Source organism: Leuciscus leuciscus, assembly GCF_965113295.1.
Source record: "Leuciscus leuciscus genome assembly, chromosome: 22".
Taxonomy (NCBI): Eukaryota; Metazoa; Chordata; class Actinopteri; order Cypriniformes; family Leuciscidae; genus Leuciscus; species Leuciscus leuciscus.
In genome coordinates this window covers 14,172,788-14,191,609 of record NC_138746.1, presented here as the reverse complement: position 1 = coordinate 14,191,609, position 18,822 = coordinate 14,172,788, and the positions used below count along the sequence as shown (strand labels likewise).

General features: G+C 38.4%; 3 protein-coding genes across 3 annotated transcripts; all 3 read right to left on the bottom strand.

Annotated features, from left to right (window-relative positions):
• Positions 1-834: 834 nt before the first annotated feature.
• LOC309487253 (calcium homeostasis modulator protein 2-like) lies at positions 835-2,510 on the bottom strand. Its single transcript, XM_082154857.1, has 3 exons — positions 2,355-2,510; positions 1,511-2,140; positions 835-1,420 (listed from the first exon to the last, which is right to left on the bottom strand). The coding sequence occupies exons 2-3, from the start codon at positions 2,054-2,056 to the stop codon at positions 1,037-1,039; spliced, it is 930 nt and encodes a 309-aa protein (XP_082010983.1). The 5' UTR covers positions 2,057-2,140; positions 2,355-2,510; the 3' UTR covers positions 835-1,036.
• Positions 2,511-5,467: 2,957 nt separating this feature from the next.
• calhm1a (calcium homeostasis modulator 1a) lies at positions 5,468-9,688 on the bottom strand (the record flags this gene model as incomplete). Its single annotated transcript, XM_082154852.1, has 3 exons — positions 9,638-9,688; positions 8,986-9,553; positions 5,468-5,968 (listed from the first exon to the last, which is right to left on the bottom strand). Exons 2-3 carry the CDS (start codon positions 9,532-9,534, stop codon positions 5,468-5,470), a joined length of 1,050 nt encoding a protein of 349 aa, XP_082010978.1. The 5' UTR covers positions 9,535-9,553; positions 9,638-9,688.
• Positions 9,689-9,984: 296 nt separating this feature from the next.
• On the bottom strand, positions 9,985-18,742 carry calhm3 (calcium homeostasis modulator 3). Its single transcript, XM_082154868.1, has 3 exons — positions 18,713-18,742; positions 11,160-11,287; positions 9,985-10,921 (listed from the first exon to the last, which is right to left on the bottom strand). Exons 2-3 carry the CDS (start codon positions 11,247-11,249, stop codon positions 10,469-10,471), a joined length of 543 nt encoding a protein of 180 aa, XP_082010994.1. The 5' UTR covers positions 11,250-11,287; positions 18,713-18,742; the 3' UTR covers positions 9,985-10,468.
• Between the last annotated feature and the right edge of the window lie 80 nt (positions 18,743-18,822).

The window sequence follows — 18,822 nt, the reverse complement described above, 5'->3', positions numbered from 1 at the left end:
ACGTCTAAAGTACATCTAGGTGAGTTAGTAATAACTAAGTTAATTATTTTGTGCCACCCAAATTATAATATTTTTAGATTTGAAATTAATCGTGGCAGGCTGCAACAGAAAAATAATTGTATTACATTTTTTATTGTTTTTTTTATCTAAATATAGTATAAATATAAACATATGAATACTAATTAAAACATATATTTTATATCTAAAACTACATAAATAATATATATATATATATATATATATATATATATATATATAAAATTCTTCTTTTTTTTTTTTAAATGTGCATTATAATGGGCAGTGGGTCTCAATGTAAGCAAAGCATATATGTTGTACATTGCTGTAAAATTGGATTACAGTAATTATCCTCCTGCAAATCTTCACTGAGATTATGCCAGACAAAATATCCATTTGACAATTTAAAACAGCATTGTCAGGAGGTCATTTCAGCGATAGGCTATGTTTTGACATTCAACTTGGTGTCTCTTTTAGGGAATAGTTATGGGTTGTTTCACATTAGTAAAAAGCCTAAGATGATTACTGAAAGGTTGTAAATTTTTATCCAACAGCCATCATCATTACAGTTTTAAACAAGGGACACAGTCCCTAGAGCATTGTCCAGCAATATATATTATTTGTTTCTTTGTTTGCTATTAAGTTTAAATAATTTTTACATTGTAACTATAATCATTTAGGTTCTGCTTCCAACAATCAAACTAAATAAAACAATACTAGCACACTAGTATAATTTAATCTACGAATATTAAACATTTATTTATTTTTATCAGAAAATTACTTGATTTCTTAAAAAAAAAAAAAAAATTGCACTAGAAATGAAAATAATTATTCTTTTATAAAACTTTAGAATTCTGTTAAGTGAACCATTCCTTGCATTTTTAAAATGTCCTTTATGGCACACATAATTCTTGGGTGTTTCTTAATACCAAAGGTATTACTTTTTAGGCGTGTAGTATTGTTCATCAGACACTAATTTGTCATGGGTAAAGAATAAAATGTCCATTTCTTTGTCAAGTACTTAACAGTCATGCTCATTTATGTACATGGCCCATTTGTTCAAGCGACTGTACAGGGGAGTGTCATCGACCTCTCTGTACATGTAAACTCCAGTGATGCGGTTCCACTCCAGTCTGGGAATGACACTTTTGATTCCCTTGCAGTTTGCTAGAAGCTCCTTCTCCTGATTTTCCAAGGCCACAAAGCCAAAAAAATTCTTGACATTTTCAGCCGCATTGTATTTAGCATGAACTTCAGCTGTACGCTTGAAAAGAGCTTGTTCGCTGGAACGATACTGGGACCAGTACGCCTCCTGATGATAGCCAAGAGTAGAGAAGCAAGTTTTCAGACAGAGAAGGAGAAAGACGGAGAGCGAGATGATTCCTACTAGCAACCAGCCCAACAGCTAGATGAAGAAGAGAAAAAAATTAGTGAACGTACAAGAAGTGTTCATGAAATTAAGGACAATAACAACACTATAAAAAGTGATAAGTACCTGGGATTCATACTTTAACTGGCGTTCAACTTCTCCTGAGTAGTTCATAAATGGAGCAGGTACATCCTTACATGGAAACCGGGCCATGATTTCTGGACCAAGTGTATTTGAAGAGAAATTATCCAAAGAATAGGGGTCTACAAACTCACTGAAAGCACAGACATACGCCACCCCTCTCAGGAGGGAAATAACAGACCAAGTGATGGGGGCAACGACTGCTCTGCCCACAGTGGAGCCCAAAAGAGCAAAAGCAGCAGTCACCGATAGTTTCTGGCATTTTCTGGTGCGACACTCTGACACAACGTCCCAGGTATTTTGATTCAGCATTACCCCAATGACAAAGAAAGCCAGGGCTGGTACACCAATGGCAGCAAGGCCGTATAGGTAATTCTTCTTTGGTGAACATGGACAGTCAAAAGCTAAGGTGTTGTATGCTGTCTGACTGACCACCGTTCCTAAACCTATGAGACCATTGAAGACCATAGCATCCTTACTCTTGATGTACAGTGCAATAAATTTGATGTATTCTGAGAAAAGCACAGACATCTTCACTTGATATAAGCTTGCTTTTCTTTTTCACTTTCTTTCCGCTGATGGTGATTGTTGTGTCTGTAAATAAAACCTAAAACCCTGACAAAGACAGATGAAGAAGGCAAACAGAAACAGCTTTATTATACAAATACTTCCAAGAGAAATGTAGTCATAGAGTAACAATATGCATATAATTCATATAAAAGCAGTTAGTTGGGAAAAGTTTCCCCAAGCCTTAATGTGCCACTTAAATAAGTTATTGAAAGCCGAAAATCAACTGAAAAATCAAATAATTTCTGAAATAAAGACTTACATTCCAGAGCCAGGGGGTACAAATGGTCTTGCTGAACATCCACAAAGTTTTAAAATCATGTACAACCAGAAGCAGATTGAAAAAGATGCTTTTAAAACAACAACGACAACAACAAAAATCTCTATACGTAGCTCTATTTGTTGTGGTAAAGAAGTGAGATCCTTCCCTCCGTCTGTTGTGTGTATATATAGCAGTGAATCACCAAGAGCAATTACAATCTGGTTTCAGCATTAATGGAACTAAAATAGGATGGGCTAAAGTAATTGAGAAAGATCAGACACATGCACAAAAAACAACAACAACAACAACATTCATTTCTATTTAACTGCCATCCAATGTATTGTTCAAAATTACTCCTGAGACCCAGTAGAAATGGTTATGGCAGTGGTTCCCAAGTTCCAGAATTCATTTTTTTACACTCCTTTTGCAGGTCTTGGAGTTAAACTAGGTGTGTTTATTCAAGGAGACAATTCCTTTAAAGACAGTGGTTTTGACCCTAAGGCCCCACATTATCCACAACAATATTGACGTTCACCCTTCCCCTTTTTTGATGAACAGAAATTAGAAATGACCATAGATTAAGATAAGCCACTAATTATAATTGAAAAAATTTAATAATTACATTTTAGAATTCCAGAATTTTAGGGGTGAATTAAATAAAAACTAGGCTACCTTGATTTTTACTTGTTTTACCTTATTCTAAAGCTAAATTTGTCTTATTTTAAATCATTTTAATTCATCTAGAGTGTAAGTCTTGTAAGTTTTTGTGACCTCTGGCTGAGAATACACTCACTGGTGAGTAATTTTGATAAGTAATAAATACTGCTTCTTTAAACTGAAGAACATACCTAAATAATTGTTTTCACGAGTTCACACTTACATCATATTAAACAGTAAAGATTATGCATATTTGGCGTGCTGTCCGGGGAAGGAATTTGGCCCGAAGTATTTCCTCCCCCTTTAATTAGTTTTGATGATCTGAATCTTCTCCACAGGTGTTTAATTAGGTTTAAATATCTGAACATGATCCTCCCGAGCTTTGTTAAATAAAACATCATTTTGAGAGAGAAATGTGAGCTCAAGACCATCAGGGGCCTATACCATGAAGCCGGTTTAGGTTGCTATAGCCAATTATGTGTCAGTTTATTTTGTGCCAACCCTGGGTTTTAGGCACCATGAAAGTGGCTTGGCTTTTAGCGATGTTCATCGCCATAGAACTGTACGCTCCACGGCTAACCTGCTCTGGGGCAGGTTATGTTCTGGGTAAGAGATCTCAAACCAAAACTGGACCAATCAGCTATGAGCAAAGTGACACTGTCACAGATCAGCCAGTGCTGCGTTCCAGTCCACTTTTAGACACGCACTTGCGAACTTCCCTAAGCACTTCCCCTCAGGGGAATCCGCCCCGCCGCCATTTTGAAGTGCGTTCTACTTCGTGAAGTGGACGAGGGAAGTTTAGATGGAGAGACCCTCGTTCCCTCGATTTTGACCGAGGGAGCGAGTCTGCTTCAAATGTACACTTCAGGCACCTATATGTCCCACAATGCAACATGATTGTGACGTCACCGTATATCTCGTCTAATCACCACCACACAGTCAACTCTATGATATATTCATTATATTTTATTTTTATTTAAAACAACCCAAACACACCTATACACATTTGGATGCTGCATTAAACAAATTCTTAAAGGGAAAAAAAAAATGTAAATAATAAATCAACTCCATAGCTGATTCCAAGTGATCAAGGGCTTAGGACGTTCCAATTCAGCCCATTGGAGTTTCCGCCAGTAGTGGGCACTCGCAATGACGTACATCCGAGTGAACGAGACGGAGGGAAGTTAGCAAGTGAAGGGCATGACAATTTTGGACTGGAACGCAGCACAGGTTCTCTCACTTCCACCACACAGCGATCTCTGTCACCAGACTACTAATTATAGCACCTGTCATCAATTACACCCTTATCAGCACACTACATAAGCACACACCTCAGCCTCTGTCAAATGTCTGGCCTTAAACAAGGAAAGACTCCTTTACCGGCTCTCTGCTATTCTCCAGAGTGTGTTCCAGTTTCGTCACAGCCGTTCCTGAGGAAGTCTACGTGCTATATTGACCTTTATCGCCACTACTGAGGTGTGTGCTTCTCCGTCCTCTTTCTGCATCGTGAGAAAGAATCAAGACAAACATTTTCCTGCCCGCTCTTCCCATTTCTCTGCTATATATCTCATTTGCCATTTCCCTGTGCTACCAAATAAAGTGTGTCTGGATCCTTAATCCCTGTGTTCAGTGTATATATCCTGACTGACACATGTCTGATACAATTAAGTAACTTATCCACTGCTTGAGTTGACAGAGAAAGTTGATGAACAGCATCATGGTACCAACAAGGACTGTTTGAGTTGGTTTGGTTTTGTCAACTCTAGTAACCCTGAGTTTGTTTAACTGCCATCATGGTATGGGCCCCAGGTGGTGTAAACTCAAGAGTTACGAATCCAGTTAGACAATTGCAACCAAACAGCAATCATTTTCTATAGTGAAGCCTCCAAGGATGAATCTCTGATAGGATTTAATGTTTAGGATGTGATATCTGTTGGTTTTGTGAGGAACATAATTTAGGATGTGGTACTTTGATCACTTAGAAGCCATCGAAACTTGCTATTAGTAGGCGAGGCTAAATACCAGAAAAAATACCAGCTGCTGATAAGTCCTTGAGGTATAACTGACCGATTAGATGGACAAACTCCTCCCGAATTTAAATGTAGTTATAACTTAAATTTAGTAAGACTTAATTTGTTGTGTAAGAAACTAAACGGAGATAAAAAGGTGTCATATTCATCATTAACATCGTCATCACTCTATTATTATTATATTAGTCACACCTTTAACACGTTACTTTACAGTATCACAGAAAAGCCCATGATATCCTATTATTTATGCTCTCATTTATTTATGGTAACACACAACATATAGTAGATCGACTGAAGTCTCTGGAGGATATAAAATAGGAAGTTACATGCAATAAATAAAACTGAGATAGGAAAACAGGACTCTTGACAGTGAGTACTGCTAAAGCACTTCATTCAATTCTTCATAAGTAAGATTAAAACATTAAGTCAGACTTTGGAGTAGTATGCCACAGCTGTTTTCTTCATAGGTTTCTGAGTGTGGCACTCATTAGAAAAGCTGTGAGTATCCAAGCGTGCATGTCCATTCATATCTTCAGCACGTTTATTCACCAGTAGTGGAGGTTTACATATATGCCAGTTCCACAGGACTTTATTCATGTCGTCTTCCTTACGGATCCCAAGAAGCTTCTCCTCGTCACTCTTCTGTTTTTCCCCATCATCATCTTTATTACCTTTCCCTTTCTTTATGGGTGTGGAAAGTTGTGGAACAATTTCACCACTGATGCTCTCGAAGTATTGCTGGATGCAGACCTTAGCGAAGGTCTTGGCGTGCTCTTTGCACATTTCATCAAATAGTTTGCGCTCTGTATCAATGTAGTGTGACCAATATTTGGTTTTCAGAAAAGCGGCTTGAGTGAAACAAGGTCTTATTGCTCTTATCAAGAAGGCTAGTATAGTTATTATCATTAAAAAGGTCCATCCACAGGCCTAAAAAAAAAAAAAAAAAAAAAAACATTACAACAGATTAATGCATTTTATACAGTAGCCCCGATTTTAAACAAATTGTATTTCATACATCATTTCTACCATGAGGTCCTAATTATTCTTGGGCCTGTTTTAATAACCTCTTGTGTAACTGTGAAAATGTCTGATTTAAATCATGAAAATAAATTTGGTAACACTTTACAATAAGGTTCATTAGTTAACATTAGTTAACTAACTTGAACTAAGAAAGAATGAACAATACTTCTACAGCATTTATTAATGAGTTAATATTAATTTAAACATTTACTAATAGCTACATTATTCAAATTAAAGGTTGTATTTGTTAACATTAGTTAATGCACTGTGAACTAACATGAACAAACAATGAGCTGCTGGATTTTTATTAACTAACATTAACAAAGATTATGTTAGTTAATACCTTAACTAATGTTAATGAACCTTGTTGTAAAGTGTTACAATAAATTCTAATAATCTCTACTCAAATAGTTTTGTCTTTTCTCTAGGTGCATGTTTGACATTAAAACTTATCTTTTTTTATGAGATGGCAATTTCATATGATTTTTAGAAGGAAAAAAAGCATGAACCTCCACCCCTAACCCCACCCATAAACGTAACCGTCAGTGGAGGTAAGCAGATTGTACGAAGATTTGTCACCAATTCACCAAAATGTAAAATAATTACGAATGGCATGAAATTCTGTTTCAACCTCAGGCTTAGCGCATAAAAGTTTCTACACGCCTGTGAAAATGCAAAGAGGTAAGAGGTGAGGCAGTTTATGATTGGTTGTCTGTTGCTAAGCTACTTTACAGCTGTGGTCAGAAGTATTAGCAGTAACATCAATTTTGTGTTTTGCAAAGTTAGCTGCTTCAGTTGTTGTAGTTTTGATTCTCATTGTTCCTGGATTATTGTGCAGAGTGATTAGATGGATTTTAATTTATTGTAAAAAAAAATAACTTGCTTATATTTGTGTGTGTGTGTGTTTGTTTGTTTGTTTGTTTGTTTGTTTATATATTCACTCACCGGCCACTTTATTAGGTACACTTGCACAATACTGTAATACTACACACATATCTAATCAGCCAATCACATGGCAGTAACTCAATGCATTTAGGCATGTAGACATGATCAAGATGATCTTCTGAAGTACAAACTAGCCTCAGAATGGGAAAGCATTCTGAGGCTTTTCCCAGAAAGAAAGGTTATTTAAATGACTTTGAACGTGGCATGGTTGTTGCCAGACAGGCTGGTCTGAGTATTTCAGAAACTGGGATTCTCATGCACAAGGTTTACAGAGAATGGTCAGAAAAAGAGAAATTATCCAGTGAGTGGCAGTTCTGTGGGCACAAATGCCTTGTTGATGCAAAAGGAAAGAGGAGAATGGTCAGACTGGTTCGAGCTGATAGAAAAGTAACAGTAACTCAAATATCGTTTTAACTGAGGTCTGCAGAAGAACATCTCTGAACGCGAACACCTCGAACCTTAAAGCAGATGGGCTACAGCAGCAGAAGACCACACCGGGTGCCTCTCCTGTCAGCTATAAATAGGAAACTGAGGATACAATTCACACAGGCTCACCAAAATTGGACAATAGAAGATTGAAAAAATGTTGCCTGTTTGATGAGTCTCGATTTCTGCTGCAACATTCAGATGGTAGGGCCAGAATTTGGCATGAACAACATGAAAGCATGGATCTATCCTGCCTTGTATCAACGGTTTAGGCTGCTGGTGATGGTGTAAGGATGAGATACATTACAAAAGAGAAAAGGTCTGAGGTTACGATCAGGCAAGAGCTTTAGGACCCGCTTTAGCAAGAGCTTTAGGACCCGTGTAAACATTAGAAAAGCTTTCCAGCTGGAGAGACCTAGCGGGAAGGCCTGAAAACGGTTGCATTGTTTCTGCTCTATATGTGTGAGTAAATTTGGTTTTGAGTGCAAGCTGCTTCCGATTAACAACGAACTCTTGCTTGTACTTGTGTACTGTATGCTTACTGCACATTTAAGGCAGTTCTGAAGGCAAAAGGGGGTCCAATCCAGTACTAGCAAGGTGTACCTAATAAAGTGGCCGGTGAGTGTACACACACACACACACACACACACACACACACACACACACACACATACATACATACATACATACACACATATATATATATATATATATATATATATATATATATATATCGCTGAGTGTGTGTGTCTATGTACATGTACATGTCTATGCTATGTCTATAAGTACACAGTAAACACACACACAGAGACATTTATATAATATAATTAATAATAGGCTTTATATACACACACACATATATTGTAAACAAACGTTAATGTTAGATGCAATTAATCGATTTGACAGCACTATACAATATACTGATATATAAGTTTACAGATATATAGGCCTATATATATATATATATATATATATATATAAATGTCCGTCAATTTTAATTCTATTATGTCATTCGCAATGCTTAATAGGATTGATGTTCTTTCCCTCAACAAAAACACATAACAGTCTTGCACCCTTTGTTGGATTTTCAAAAGCCATATTGGAAATATATATGTATATATACATATATATGTGTATGTATGTATGTATGTAAGTATATGAAGAGTTCAGATGCAAAAACCTCTAAGTGCCATCTGAAATTTTCTTCTAGAATGATCATTTTTATCAAGCTTGTTTATTTAAGTTCAGTTATTTCACTTAAATGGCAATTAATAGGCTATTTTCATTGCCATTTAAGTGAAATTACTGAGGCTTTTGCACCTGAACTCTTCATATGTATAATATGTATATGTCTAGAGAGTGAGAGGGGGGCTATATGGGCGCGGGCACTATATGCACTCTCGCGCTGCATAATTATCATTATATCAATTCACCCAGCTGCTACTGTCTTTCAAAATTATAAATGTAAAACATTGCTTTACCCCACGTTAATTGTAATAGGTAAAAGTGAGCCTATTTTGAAAACCCCATTTAGACATCAAGTTGAGCATTACCTGTGAAAAACAGCGAATATACCTAGTGGCCGCATCTCTGGAGATAATATCATGCCCATCAAATACGTCTTGGCATGGAATCCTTGCTTGTAATTTCTGAAGTTCATGTTTTGATAAGCTTTTATAGGTCTCGTTGAGGAACTCGGATAAATCCGATGTAGCACTGAAAGCGCACAAAAAGCTCTTGCCATCCATTAAAGTTACGGCTACCCACACAACTGGAGCGATGAGAGCGCGCTGCGTCATGGAGCTGAACATGTAGCGCAAAACCGCTGGATCTTTTCTGCGCTTGCCCATCGGTCTCTTCCATTCTTCAGTTAACACTGATATGTTGTTGTTAAGTACATATCCAAGTAAAAAGAACCATATTGGTGGCACGATTAGAATTCCGATTCCATACGCATAATTGTAGGCTGGAAGGCAAGGGCATGTAAACTCAAAAGAGGAATACATTTGAGCACTTGCCAGAGCCATGATCCCACAGATGCCATTCATAAAGGACTCTTGGTTGGCTTGCAAAAACTGGACCATAATCCGAAACTTATCCATTTTCAGAAAGGGAGTTCACCTTTTAGAGCAAAATATTAGAGCAAAGTTTATAGTACAGCTAATTAATAAATAATAAATTGAATTTAAATAATCAAAGACTTACTCTATCTTGTCAGAGAGAAAATAAAGCAAGACTGCTGGAGCTGAGATAAGTCCTATGTGATGAAAGGTTTACCTGGTGAACTTAAAGCATCGATACCCATGAGTGACAGGCCACTCCTTTAGAAGTTCTATAGATGGGTGTGATTTTCGTTCTCACATTGTCCAGTCAGTGTTTAAATTGTTTCCTGTATGTCAACCATACATAACTAAAGGGCAAAATAGATCTCACTGGAAATGTGTACTGAAGGCAAAAGTACATTTCAAGACATGTATACAATATACAGATACAAAATCTGGTGACAGTGGTTTGTCACACAGCTAAGATGATAAACATACTTTTATTAATATATATTAATTTTATTAATAGATACACATATACAATACATACAGACATACACATAACACATATTTTTTCAGGTGTTGCCAAGGTTCCGCAGTCATTTGCATCCAAGCCATATCCATGAGGTTGTTGTGTAATGTGTGTGGAAAGAGACATGCAAAATTACACAAACTAAATCCCAGCATATTCAAATGCTTCATATTCAGATGCAAGCTCTTGAAGGAGGTTAAAACAAGGCTTTCTGAATTGACAATAATCTAGCATTACAATTAAAAAAAGTTTGGATTCTAAATTCATATGCAGATGAAACATTCATTGATGAATACAGTACATAACATATGCATCAGCATGCAAGCTTTTGTCTCTTAATTAACAATAATCAGTTATTTAGTATTACAATTTTGGGATTCATCAACATTTTTAATTACCTTTATTAACGTCACTTATTTGCATGAATCCTTACTTAAGAGGTAAGATCTGTTTTTCTCAATTTTACACATCAGAGAATATCGCCTTTCCATTGTGATCTTCCCAAGTGATACATACTTTGGGCTTATAGGCCATCTTGGTCACATCCAGTTCTGGTTTGCACTCGTACCAGGTTTGCAGCAAATGATCCACCTGATCTTGCCTGGTAATACCATGCAGACGCTCCTCTTCTTCCTCTTCATATTCATTACGGATTGTGCTGGGTCTGAGTGCACTTGAGAGGGGCATTCTCACGGTCACATCTTCTCGCATGCTCTCAAAGAACTGAACGACGCATTTTCTGGCAAAATCTCTGGCATGAAGGACACAGGTCTCATCGAAGAGCTTCTGTTCAATGTCCAGGTAATTGCTCCAGTAACGAGTCTGCAGAAAAGTGGCGTGATTGAAGCAAGGCTTGACGACGCGACCCACCGCACCCAAAAAAATGAAGATGAGGAGTATTGACCAGCCTATTGCCTTAGAAAAGAAGATAAATTGTCAAGAAGAATAGATGAGTCATGTGGTTATGCAAAAGTATGAAAAGATGTTAACCACCTACAGATTTGCTAAAGGTCTGTTCCTGTCAACTTTGTACAGCTCAATCTTTTCAGCTATCAAGTCAAAAATGACATTGACATCACAGTTCATTGACTAAAGACTATGTAGGCTATGTAAGCATGTAAAAAATTTGCAAAAAAGGTGATAACACACTTACTTGAGAGTAACAACGCACATAGCGTGATATAGCTTTCCGAAAACTGCTGTTTTTGAAGATGATATCTTCTTTGCAAGGCACCTTAGCCATGATCTTGATTAGTTCTAGGCCGGTGCTGTTAGGTATTCCTGTAAAATATTTAGGGTCTACGTTCATACTAAATGCACAGATGAAGCATTTTCCATCCAAGAGTGTCATCAAAATCCAGACCATGGGGGCCAGAAGGGCCCGTTGCATCATTGATGACAGCAGAAATCTGGGAGAAGGATAATAGATCATATTTTTATATTATCAATATTAATATTATTTAGTCAAATAATATTGTTTAGCTTCAAACTCACTTTACCACTGCTGGATTTTTTGTCCTGTTGCCCAGGGGTCTGACCCACTCTTCCATCAGCACCCCTGTATGGCGATTAACTAACACTCCCAAAAGGAATAATATAATTGGGGGGACGAACATGACCCCCATTGCGTACATCTTATTGTACTGCGGTAAACAGGGGCAGTTGAAATCAAAACTTGTATACAACTTGACGCTTATCAGTGACAATATTATACAGATACCATTGGAGATGGACTCCGAATTTGACTGGAAATATTGTAAAACCAACTTTAAACGATCCATTAATTACAGTTTACGTTATATTAGATTCTGTCAAAGGTAGAGGCTACTTATCTGACAATGACCGCCAAATACGCTGTTCTGCAATGTGCGCTGTTCAAGTCACAAAAACGCAAAAAAGACCAACGAAAATTATATATTATTATCTGGATCACGTGAAAAACGAAATGATTCACAATTATTAACGCATCTCGCGATCTCTGCGTGCTGAAGTGCGATGAGATCACAAGTAAGGCGCGCGCACCTGTAAGCTCCCTTTGGTCACACCCAAATGTGCGCATGCCAGAAATACCTGCCTTTAAAACTGCTTTAAACGGGGTTGCTTTTCTTTGTTGTTTAATTGAACGCCATATCAAGGGTCGTGTGAGGAAATATTTAATATGTATAGTCATGTTTATATTTAGTTTTTTTCTTCTTTTTTTTAAGATAGAGAGAAGCTGCAGCCTCCCGCGACCCTACAGAGGAAAGCGCTGTAGGGGTAAAATCTTTGCGTGGCAGGGGGAGCTGCCACTCGACCAGTCACGGATATATGCGCCTGCCACTCGACCAGTCACAGATATATGCGCCTGCCACTGCGTTATATGCGCCCGCCACTCGACCAGTCACAGATATATGCACAGGGCCGGCCCTGACCAATTTGCTGCCCTAGGCAAGATTTTACCTGGCGCCCCATGCATCACAGCCCATTTCACCCCGTCATTGTGTTCATGATTTAGCATATATATATATATATATATATATATATATATATATATATAGGCCTATATACACACACACACACACATTACAGCCTAAACACAAATACCAAGAGCATTACATAGCATTCAAGTCAAGTCCCCATTATCTTTTATAGCACGATTTACAATAAAGATTTAATGTGAACTTTGCTATTTTGAATAAACCTGTAAATAAATATCATTACTATGCCATAAAATGTACAGGCCAAAACATTACTATTTTTAATGTTTTTGAAAGAAATTTCTTCTGCTCATCAAGCCTGCATTTATTTGATCAAAAATACAGAAAAAAATGTAATATTGTGATATATTATTACAATTTAAAATAATTGGTTTTCAATTTATTATACTTTAAATTATCATTTATTTCTGTGATGCAAAGCTGAATTTTCAGCATCATTACTCCAGTCTTCAGTGTCACATGTGACATCCGGTCTATCACATCTACTTTAGAAATCATTCTAATATGATGATTCATTATCAAAGTTGGAAACAGTTCTGCTGCTTAATATTTTTTCATAACCTGTGATACTTTTTTAGGATACTTTGATAAATAAATAGTAAAAAAAAAAAATTTTTAAATGTTTTAAGAAATAGAAATCTTTTGTAACAACAATATACACTACTGGTCAGTAATTTGGGGTCAGTTGTTTTTTTGTTTTTGTTTTTTGGTTGAAATAAATCAATACTTTTATTCAGCAAGGATGTGTTAAATTGATAAAAAAGTGATTGTAAAGATGATTTATATAATTAGAAAATATTTTTATTTTATTTTAAATAAATGCAGTTCTTTTTAACATTTTATTCATCAAATATATTAGGCAGCAGAACTGTTTCCAACACTCATAATAATTTAGAATATTAAAATGATTTCTAAAGGATCATGTGATAGACTGGATGTCACATGTGACACTGAAGACTGGAGTAATGATGCTGAAAATTCAGCTTTGCATCACAGAAATAAATGATAATTTAAAGTATAATAAATTGAAAACCAATTATTTTAAATTGTAATAATATATCACAATATTTATTATTTTTTCTGTATTTTTGATCAAATAAATGCAGGCTTGATGAGCAGAAGAAACTTTTTTCAAAAACATTAAAAATAGTAATGTTTCCAAACTTTTGGCCTGCACTGTATCCCCACAACTGCACAACTGTAGAGTAAAACATTAATAAAAAAGTGATAATAAAAAATGCGTCTTAAAACTGACATGATTGTTACAAAACCACACAGTCTGGGGACTCTGGAGAACTCAGAACAACTGCTAACATTAAGTTTAAGGTAAAAATAACTGCCATGAAATTATAGTATCTTACTCCTATGCCATAAATTGTTCATTCACTACATCACTTTACCTCTGTCTTTATCCCCTTTTATCCTCTTCTCTTCTTTTTGGTACTGTATCTATCGCAGACTATGCTCATTTATAATGTGTCATGTAAATTCGGCCTTCCGTCACAATCAGGAAACTTTCACCGCGTCTAGAACTGGCGCGAGCTGCCAGGCCCGTTTCTACGAGCTGTGTGTTAACAAAAGCAGTGCTGTCTACATTGGATGCGGAGTCGCGCACGCTACACAACAAATTACCAACAACTGATCGCGCGCGCGCTCTGTTTCTGACGCACTTCAAGCACTCGATGGGCGGGGGACGATTGGTGAGCCGGACTTTTTTTTTTTTTTTGGGGTAGTATTTCTAATTAATGGTTTTAAAATAGTATTATATATATATATATATATATATATATATATATATATATATTAAAAAAAAGGTAAAAAAAAAATAAAAAAAATTCACTCGTTCACTCATTCTGGCGCCCCTATGGATGAGTGGCGCCCCTAGCATTTGCCTATACCGCCTATGCCGCGGGCCGGCCCTGTATATGCGCCTGCCACTCGACCAGTCACGGATATATGCGCCTGCCACTGCGTTATATGCGCCCGCCACTCGACCAGTCACGGATATATGCGCCGGCCACTCGACCAGTCACGGATATATGCGCCTGCCACTGCGTTATATGCGCCCGCCACTCGACCAGTCACGGATATATGCGCCGGCCACTCAAACTTACACAATATGTAAGGTTTAAAAAACAAAACAAATGCAGCGCGCGTCTCGTGGCTCTATTAGCATCGCGCCGGCCATACCAGCCACACAATCTCTCACTGTTTACATCCATCAGACACTCCTTATGATACACAAAAGCACACATACAGTGCAATACATATCTTATTTACCTATTTCTCATCTTATCTGGTTTTTTATTTGATCTTTTTACCCGTATGGGAGCGCGCTCGTGGCTAAGCGAAGCGTCGTACCAGCCACACGATCTCTCGCTGTTTACGGCCACTACCAGCCGATCTCTCACTGTTTACATCTTTCAGACACTCCTAATGATACACGAGAGCACAAAGACAGTGCAATACATATCTTATTTACCTATTTCTGATCTTATCTTGTTTTTTTTATTTGCTCTTTTTACCCGTATATGGGAGTGCGCGCTCGTGGCTCTATTAGCATCGCGCCGGCCACTACCAGCCACACAATCTCTCACTGTTTACGGCCACTACCAGCCACACGATCTCTCACTGTTTACATCTATCAGACACTCCTAATGATACACGAGAGCACACACACAGTGCAATACATATCTTATTTACCTATTTCTCATCTAAATCTTATATTCTTTTCGCTCTTTTTACCCGTATGGGAGCGCGCGCTCTTGGCTCTATTAGCATCGCGCCGGCCATACCAGCCACACAATCTCTCCCTGTTTACATCTATCAGACACTCCTATTGATACACAAAAGCACACATACAGTGCAATACATATCTTATTTACCTATTTCTCATCTTATCTGGTTTTTTATTTGCTCTTTTTAACCGTATGGGAGCGCGCTCGTGGCTATAAGCGAAGCGTCGCACCAGCCACACGATCTCTCGCTGTTTACGGCCACTACCAGCCACACGATCTCTCACTGTTTACATCTTTCAGACACTCCTAATGATACACGAGAGCACATAGACAGTGCAATACATATCTTATTTACCTATTTCTCAACTAAATCTTATTTTTTATTCGCTCTTTTTACCCGTATATGGGAGTGCGCGCTCGTGGCTCTATAGCATCGCGCCGGCCACTACCGGCCACACAATCTCTCACTGTTTACGGCCACTACCAGCCACACGATCTCTCACTGTTTACATCTATCAGACACTCTTATTGATACACGAGAGCACACAGACAATGCAATACAGATCTTATTTACCTATTTCTCACCTTATCTTGTTTTTTATTCGCTCTTTTGACCTGTGCCGCGCCAGCCACACGATCTCTGACTGTTGCAGCTGCCTGATACTCAGATAGACATTCTGAAGAATGATTTTGACCACTCCATTAAGTTTTGTATAAAGTCTTTTTTTTAAAGTCTGATTAATTTTGTGTAATTGTATATTCATTTTAATCAATGTTTGACCAAACAATTCCCTTGATTTAATAAATAAGAAGCATATATAGAAGACATATATAGCCTATAGCAATACAATCGTGGCATGGTTTCTGTGCGATCACTTGCATTGTACGTTCCTCACATGCACAATAAATATATACAGGGTGTGATTTGCCGGGGGGGGGGGGGGGGGGGTGCGTGGGATTTCCCCCTTTTTGGTCAATGTATCCCTGCCTCTGCTTAATTATCACGGATCCGTGGTTTGATTAAAGTCAATTTTATTTTAAAATGCGCTACTTAGATATAGCTGCCGCAGCCTCTGCAGACTTGCTCAATGTCCCGCCCACGGCGCTATCTGATTGGTTACACCTCACGAGTAATAGCCTATCAACACTTGCGAGACGGTTGCAGGTCCTGGGCAGTGTTTCGTGTTTCGAAAGGAAGGCATCTTAGCATATTACTGAAGCGGGAATAAACATCACAATCTGATTATCTGTTTCTAATGATGACAAGCAGAGTTAGTGTCCCAGTCATGAGTCACGCCACTGAGAATGTCCGAAGTTACACACGGTGTTTCACTCAATTGAGGCTAAAGCAAAGGTTTTTTGATTACTCACTCACTCTTGAGCGTCTGGCGCGAGTGATTTAAATTTCAATGTAAAGACGCGTTTACGCGCGTCTAGAGGTCCTGCGGCGCGGGCGCGCCCAGTTCGCGCGAATGAGGCGAATTGACTAACACAGATAATGCATCTGTCTTTTCTATCATTTCACTGTAGCTCAGCATCGCGATATAAAAATAAGATTTAGATGAGAAATAGGTAAATAAGATCTGTATTGCACTGTCTGCGTGCTCTCGTGTATGATTAGGAATGATAGATGTAAACAGTGAGAGATTGTGTGGCTGGTAGTGGCCGGTAGTGGCCGGCGCGATGCTATAGAGCCACGAGCGCGCACTCCCATATACGGGTAAAAAGAGCGAATAAAAAATAAGATTTAGTTGAGAAATAGGTAAATAAGATATGTATTGCACTGTCTATGTGCTCTCGTGTATCATTAGGAGTGTCTGAAAGATGTAAACAGTGAGAGATCGTGTGGCTGGTAGTGGCCGTAAACAGCGAGAGATCGTGTGGCTGGTGCGACGCTTCGCTTATAGCCACGAGCGCGCTCCCATACGGTTAAAAAGAGCAAATAAAAAACCAGATAAGATGAGAAATAGGTAAATAAGATATGTATTGCACTGTATGTGTGCTTTTGTGTATCAATAGGAGTGTCTGATAGATGTAAACAGGGAGAGATTGTGTGGCTGGTATGGCCGGCGCGATGCTAATAGAGCCAAGAGCGCGCGCTCCCATACGGGTAAAAAGAGCGAAAAGTATAAGATTTAGATGAGAAATAGGTAAATAAGATATGTATTGCACTGTGTGTGTGCTCTCGTGTATCATTAGGAGTGTCTGATAGATGTAAACAGTGAGAGATCGTGTGGCTGGTAGTGGCCGTAAACAGTGAGAGATTGTGTGGCTGGTAGTGGCCGGCGCGATGCTAATAGAGCCACGAGCGCGCACTCCCATATACGGGTAAAAAGAGCAAATAAAAAAAACAAGATAAGATGAGAAATAGGTAAATAAGATATGTATTGCACTGTCTTTGTGCTCTCGTGTATCATTAGGAGTGTCTGAAAGATGTAAACAGTGAGAGATCGTGTGGCTGGTAGTGGCCGTAAACAGCGAGAGATCGTGTGGCTGGTACGACGCTTCGCTTAGCCACGAGCGCGCTCCCATACGGGTAAAAAGATCAAATAAAAAACCAGATAAGATGAGAAATAGGTAAATAAGATATGTATTGCACTGTATGTGTGCTTTTGTGTATCATAAGGAGTGTCTGATGGATGTAAACAGTGAGAGATTGTGTGGCTGGTATGGCCGGCGCGATGCTAATAGAGCCACGAGACGCGCGCTGCATTTGTTTTGTTTTTTAAACCTTACATATTGTGTAAGTTTGAGTGGCCGGCACATATATCCGTGACTGGTCGAGTGGCCGGCGCATATAACGCAGTGGCGGGCGCATATATCCGTGACTGGTCGAGTGGCAGGCGCATATATCTGTGACTGGTCGAGTGGCGGGCGCATATAACGCAGTGGCAGGCGCATATATCCGTGACTGGTCGAGTGGCAGGCGCATATATCCGTGACTGGTCGAGTGGCAGCTCCCCCTGCCACGCAAAGATTTTACCCCCTCTCGGAAAGCGGTTCGGAGAATGGATGGATGGATATTTTTCTCATAGCATACTACATCACCCTTAGGAAAATAACATCGAAGATAAAATTCAAAATCAATACCATTGGTGATTGCAATGGTGGTTATTTGACAGAAACTCTCATATCTAAACATTATTGTAGGTAGCTTTTTTTTACCATCTATGGTAAGTAACGTTAGGTGTGTATTGTCTAACTCTAAGCCACTGAACTTTGGTGAGACAGCGACATCGTGTGGGCATATTTGTCCTCCGTCTTTAATAGGCTAGTCTGCGCAGCCGCAAGTACATCTTTCAAAAGAGCTGAAATGTTGTCGCTAACAACGTAAATGCCTTGTCGAAAAAACTCATTTGAAATATATAGCCTACATGTGCAATTTATTTATGCAATTGCAATTGCATATAGCCTACATCCTCAATGAATACAGGCACGTATAATATTATTTAAGTAAGCCTACTATTAAAGTAGCCTAAGTATAAACTCACGTCTAGAAAAAGCTTCAATGTTTTCACCATCCCGGAGAATGACGTGTGTGCTTGCGTGCTTGTGTTATATGCTATGGTTACGTTGACTCAAGAACAGGGCTGACCCACGT